We start from the raw sequence: 6,571 nt of genomic DNA, 5'->3' as shown, positions 1-6,571 counted from the left end.
TACTGTGTTAAGGTCCTCGTCCGCACACAACATTGACACTTTGGCGCTTAGTGCCAGACCGAGACGCCCCCGGACCAAGGACTTCAAGATGTGTATGTGGCCATTTTGGGGTGTAAATAATGTGAGGGTTTCTGTGGTGCTTGTGAGTCATGTCCTGTTGACCTGTCATATCCGTCTGTTTTGCACGCACATGCGGTACACGTGTGCACACACCCCGGCCTCGCACGCACAGACATCTGTATGCCGTACACACACACGAACACTTGCGACAGAAGCGCTTTATGTAGCCTACGCTCTTACAAATGCATTCACACTCTCAATCACTCGCACTCAAATACACACACACTTCTGTATAATAGAAAAAAGTCTTAGGGAAAGACACTATTGAGAATTTGAATGATTTCCTGACCACATTTCATCGGAAAGAGGAAAAAGGTTCAGGACATGGTGAAGGAAAGGGATGCACTTAGACCAAAATAGCTTTTTGGATGAGGGATAAGGCATGGCTAGCCCTTGCTTCCGGCATCTGTTCATTTCCAGGTAGGAGTGAGAGGAAATCTTGAGGGCCACCGTCTGAACATGTGGGCGTCCATTTTAACCGCCTGGCAAAACAACGGACACAAAGAGCTGTCGCCTTTTTCACTTGAAAAATCTTTTCTTGGTTCCTTCCTATTCACCTGCATTGGATGTCAGGATGCTTATTCTGTTCTGGTATCTGAGAGTTTCACATGTGAGCCAGGGAGGGAAGTGGATAGTCTTATTTCCCTTCCATGGGTGAAAACCCATGTTTTTTTCAGCATTACATAATTTGTCTTTCATTATAACTGTCAACGTAGCCTAACAATAGCTGTTTATGCATGGGCTAAATGATATGCAGTAAATAAAAACCCAGTAAACTTTGCACCTGTTATCGTGTGAATTAATAATGTCATTAAAAGACTTAATAATAAATGAAACTGATGAAAGTGGAAGCAAACACTAAAGAGACATATTTCCCATCAGAGAGCATCAACATAAATAAATACCACCACCACTACACTCAAGTAAACAAGAAAGGGAGAGAGCGGGCGAGGGAGAAGGAGAGAGGATCCGTTTATTCTTTCATCAGGGCCACGTTAGTTCCAGTGGCCAAACAGGAAGCTCAGCGGTGGAAAAGCCATTTACAAATCAGCGGTCCTGGCATTATCCTCACACACATTCCACATCCATACACACAAATGTCCATACGGTCTCTTTTCATTTCTTCCTCTACCTATCTCTCTTTCTCTCTCTCTCTCTCTCTCTCACACACACACACACACACATCACCTATGTGTCATGATGACTTCCATCTGAATGCAATCACTGCATTTTCACGTTTTCATTGTCAGGAGGGCAAACAGGGCGTTTTGGGACACGCCTGGCCAAAACCCCTCGCAGAGGATGCCAAGAGAGACAGAACTAATGCTGGCGACCATCACACCCTCCAATCACATATAATGTTATGTATAATGTGATGTGTTCTGTGAAGTTGATGGAAGTTTGGCTCTGGTGCTTTGTTATGGACATGTATGCTCCATGTTACACATCAGAGTCCCTGTCAACACACTGGCTGACGTCCCTGGGGACATTAACCTTGATGAAGTAGGCTACCTAGTACAGTATAGGAAAACCTCTGTGTTATACTGCAGTGCAACACACATTAATGGAGGACCGCACTACTCAGTAAACACACAAGTCAGTCCAAGTAAATATTTGAGTTTAAACTTTGTCACCTTGACAGGCTATTTATCTTATGCTGAGCATGAACAATATCAATAAAGAAGACCACAATCAGACATTTTTAATCACAGTGTTTGGCCTAGTCATATTTCTCATTCATCTTTCCATTCCTCTCATAGCAACGGTTCACTGAGTGGAAACATTGTCTAATAATAATATCAAATTAGGCCGATTTAAAACACCTGGGGTCGAACCCGGCAATGGAAAACAAGGACTATTTATCTTAATGAATGGTTTGGAGTTAAAAGCCAAATGATAATACTTGTGGTAACTAAATGGAAATGAAAGAATTCCAAATCCATGGCTGTTACCTCAGGGAGATTTAATCATATCCATGAGGTCACTTCCTTTAGCCTAACTGGACACACCAACATCTCAGTCCTGGGTTTGTAAACACTGAACTGTGATGGCCCTAATGCAATTGCGTTTGAGATTCTGAGTAAATTGACAACCATAACAATGGCATAATGCAGTCAATAAGGAACCATAACTCCAAGCTTTCAGACAGGCATTTAGCGGTTATGTGAAGAGCCAGTTTGGTATGTTACAATGTGAAATGACAAACCCACATTTTGAAGATTTTTTTCACAGCCAAATCCAAACCATTACACATAACAATTTCAGACAACTATACATATATAAAATATAACATGGTGTGTTTTAGCAAGCACTCTTATTAGTGCTGCACACAACGGGAGGATTGGTGTGATGTGAATACCTTTGTCCAACGTGGCTCCACTTGATTTCATTCCATTAATACTCTTCGATTTTTTTCGATTCTATTTCTGTGTGGGTGCAGCACAAGTTGTGTCGTTAGGATTGGGATCATCTATTTCCTGTGTGATGTTTATCTACTGGGATGAAAAAGCAGTGGTCCTGTGTAAATAGCACAAGGAAATGACCATTCGTCACATTGGATGGGTTAAAAGCGTGGGGAAATCCTTCAAATACATCCAAGTACATCAACTTAATTCAAGGGATTTGACCGTAGATGGAGAAGTAGTTTAGTTTATTTGAAGAAGGTTCCATGCCACACCTCATCAGATTTCCTTTGTGTCCCATAGGCCCCGCCCCTCTACTTTGTCTGGCTTATAGGGCTTTTAGAGTTTTGGATACAAGTCAAAATAGATTTGAAATACTTTACATGTACTTGTTTACTTTTGATTCGAAACTCTTACAGTACCACCAGTGTGCTCTTGAGCAAAAATGCAATGACACAGTGCCATCATCTCTCATCATCACTGAGGGCCTTGTGTAGAAGTGCAAGTTTGGTCAAGGACAAATGAGTCAAAGGTGAATAACCATTGCAATACCTTGGGGCAAACCCACCGAAAGAATGTGTTCCAAGAGAAAAAGAGTGTCCTTGTAGTTCCTAGTCATAAAGGACTTTGATAGTCTATCTGGACATTGTAATAATGGTTGGAATCCAAAAGCACTGCCAGTCTTTTAAAAATATATTTTGTAAAACTGAAGGTAGCCAAAGACAGTAATTACATAGTGGCAGATGTCAGCAGTAAATTTAAGTTACATATTTTTTTAAAGATTGCCTGTGCTTTCGGATTCCAGAAGAAGAAGAAGTCATACAGCACACTCCAACAGACACGTGCAATGGGCGACACGTGAACACACACATGCGTTTAGGGTTTGCCGAGGAAATGTTTCCCTACACTTAACCCATCCTGTCGTCCTTCCCCCAAGGGCAGCTGGGAGCAGACAGCAGGCACCCAGGGACCAATCCAAGTGCTCCTGTCCGTCTTCGCCAGGGACAGACGGCAGTAGCGATCTGTTCTTCTGCCTGCTTTTCCTATTGGTTTCTTAATGGGGGAAACCCTTGTGAACGCACGTAGAACATGCAAACTCCACATAGTAAGGCCTGGGACATACCCTGAACCTGGGTACCTGACAACCCTGGGAAGAACTCACCCTCCAGTGCTAACAGCATCCCAAGCGGGAATTGAACCCTTCTTGCTGTCGAACCCTTATTCACTGTGCCACCGTGCCGGACCAATGCTCAGATACTACTCTGTCTACAATAGTGTCCTAGTGTACATGTAACAAACGATTTGAATGTTTTTGGGGAGTTTTGGATGCTATTCCCTAGTCCCTCATATTTTACATGGCAGCTAGTGCTAACCAGAGCTAGCACGGATTCAAATAGAACGTCTACATCATTCTGCTAAACTCAAAGCAAACGAAATATCCCAAATCTTGAAGCACCCCTTCCAAGACCAGGCTAAACATTCATTACCACAACGCACTGGGGATGTAATCAGTCAGGAAGAGTGAACAGCCGCTGCTCCGGTAATGTGTTTGTTTCACCCAGGGCTGTTTACATTCAGAGACGGAATCATTAGTTTGTTTCCTCCTTCACTAATCCTTTAATCACTCGTGCTGGACGGTGGACTGGCCCTCTTGTCCCAAATTCTGTCTCCTTATCATGTTAACAGTTTCATCAGTAGAAAGCTTGTCAAGCAAATCCAGATAATAACACGCAGAGATTTGTGCCATTAGTGTATGATGACGCATCTGTAGCACGACACCACAAGATAATCTTAGGCCTATGATTTCTGTTTGCTGGCTGCCAGGGTGGATTCAGCCTGCTGGAGTGTTACCATTTCTGAGGGTTCGGATACGGCCACACTCCCAATTAAGGCTGTAGAAGAACACTGGGTGTTGCTGATTGAATCGCAGCTGGCTGCTGATTGACCCCAGGCGTGGCCACGTCTCTATGAGAGGAGGCAAGCTGCGTTTTTCACGCTTAAAATCTGACATATTACAGCTTTAAAGGGACATTCACAGCGTGTTGTGTAGAAACTAAACCCTCTGGCCACACTGAGTCCACTTTTATATGTTTGTGCTCAAAACATGACTTGAGTACTATATCCATAGTTCGTGACTGAGTCTCTTCCTTCCCAAACAGGGGTTCTCATTTGTCTCTTGGGACACCAGGGGGGGATGCTGGGAAAGAGGAAGCATCTCACCATTAGTTAGGACCAACTAAAACAACAAGCACCCCTTAAATAGTCCAACAGGTTCTGCTCTGGCTGAGGTCAGGGATGGGTTTTGTTCAGGATAAGGGTCAACGGCTGTCGAGGTTTAAAAAAAAGAAAGAAAAAAAAAGTCCCTCCCTCCCTCCCTCCCTCCACGCTGGATCGGGTCCTTGTGGTCTGTGCCTCTGTTCGGGCCATCTGTGTTTTCTGTTTTTCGTGAGCTTTTGTACGTGAGGAGGTCTGACCGAGGAACAGGTTTGGGACCAGCTGGTGCTCAGTGGGACCCTCGTCGCACGCTTTCCAACTGACTTTGGTGCATGTGGGATTAATACACCCACACAAACACTAGGCTCCCACGCCATAGGGTTCCTTATTCCTCACTCCTCTGTCTCTCCTTCTCTCTGTCTCTGAACTTCTTCCCTCTCACTTTCTCTTGCTTTTTCTCTCTCTCTCTGTATCTCTCTCTCTCTCTGTATCACTCTCTCTCTCTGTATCTCTGTCTCTCATGCAGTACGATCAATCCATCATACAGTAAGTGTGTTTAAGGATAGCACAACTGTACAGATGAGTAAAATGGGAACCAATATATTTTCTAGTGGCTTTAAATCCCCAATCTTCATTATAAGTGGAGTCGCTCAGTATTGTCACATCAACACTCATCATCAAATCTGTTCAGGCCTATAGGCTGTCGAAGGCAAAGAGTTGACAGAGCAGGCTTTGTTTTAGGGATAAAGACAGATTACCCCAGGATTATGGCTATATTAGGTTTGATAAATAAAACTGTCAGCCATCACGGCATAACTGTATTGGTGGAGACAGCTATAAATATAGCACATACAGTAATCTTCATGCAGTGATCCAATAATATTCCTAATAATAAGTCCTAAAAAAGCTGTATTTGTAGGCTATGGCCTTTATATTAAGGTAAACCCGTTTAATGGCATATAGGCCTACAGTTATGACCTGTAGCATATATGGTTTATTTTATAGGCTACAAGTTTGGTGCACCCTATATTGTTCACTATAAAATAACAAAATTCTTATTTTATTACGCCTTCTAGTTCCAATCACTGCAAAGGGCTCGAGCGGAGGAGGGGCTTTGCGCATGCTCGTCATCACAGATCCACACGCGGCTGCGAGCAGTGAGTAGGCTCTCTGGACCGCCGAGAAGGATGCACACAGAGGACAGGGGATCGGCGAGATGCACTCAGTCGCGAACTAAAACGGAGGGATGTCGTCCTAGTTTTGCCTCTGAATGCATTTGACCCAATGCATGTAAAAATGGGTTAAAATAAATATGACCTGGAAAGCGCAAACTTTGAGACACTTGCCTGCGTGTATGGGGATTTTCTCCCGTGTTTCCGGGCGGCGGAATTGAGAAGACCGTACAGGGAACAGCAACTGATTTGCACTAGCCTACAGTATTTTCTTTCAATTTCTTTTCCCCTTTCTCTTTTTGAGAAATGATTACGGAGCTGGTGTGCGGCGCCGTGGCTTTGGTCCTGTATCTCAATACCCTGAACGCGGCTTTCTGCTACGATGACAGGTAGGTCCCTCCGCCGCCGTACCTATGGCAACATCATCAGCTCCACTTGAGTCACCACTTCAAATACGAACCCGTGTCGGGCGCACACGCACATTTAGCTTTACGGTCGCGCTCCCCTGGTGTTTGCATGTCCCATTGTGCATTTAATGTTCATTTGGCTTAGGCGTGAGAGCATTCGGGTCTCGATTCACCTCTCCAAAAAGGGGTCACTTTGTTAAAGCCATCTGCTACTCCTCTTGATGCAAATGACCCTAGATATCTCCTGTTGCATTGG

The 6,571-nt window shown here is 44.0% G+C and overlaps 1 protein-coding gene across 1 annotated transcript in view; it reads left to right on the top strand.

Annotated features, from left to right (window-relative positions):
- Positions 1 to 6,214: 6,214 nt before the first annotated feature.
- The window catches only part of tmtc2a (transmembrane O-mannosyltransferase targeting cadherins 2a), a gene marked incomplete at both ends in the record, with an annotated part of 56,944 nt that continues 56,587 nt past the window's right edge, over positions 6,215 to 6,571 (top strand). Inside the window, one exon of the mRNA XM_084447531.1 lies at positions 6,215 to 6,297. Within this exon, the coding sequence (XP_084303657.1) occupies positions 6,215 to 6,297 (83 nt within the window). The remainder of the gene's footprint in view (positions 6,298 to 6,571) is intronic.

Source organism: Borostomias antarcticus (genome assembly GCF_949987555.1).
Source record: "Borostomias antarcticus genome assembly, chromosome: 13".
In the NCBI taxonomy this organism is placed as follows: domain Eukaryota; kingdom Metazoa; phylum Chordata; class Actinopteri; order Stomiiformes; family Stomiidae; genus Borostomias; species Borostomias antarcticus.
Note: the sequence above shows the minus strand (reverse complement) of the source record. Positions and strands in the feature narration are given on the sequence as shown.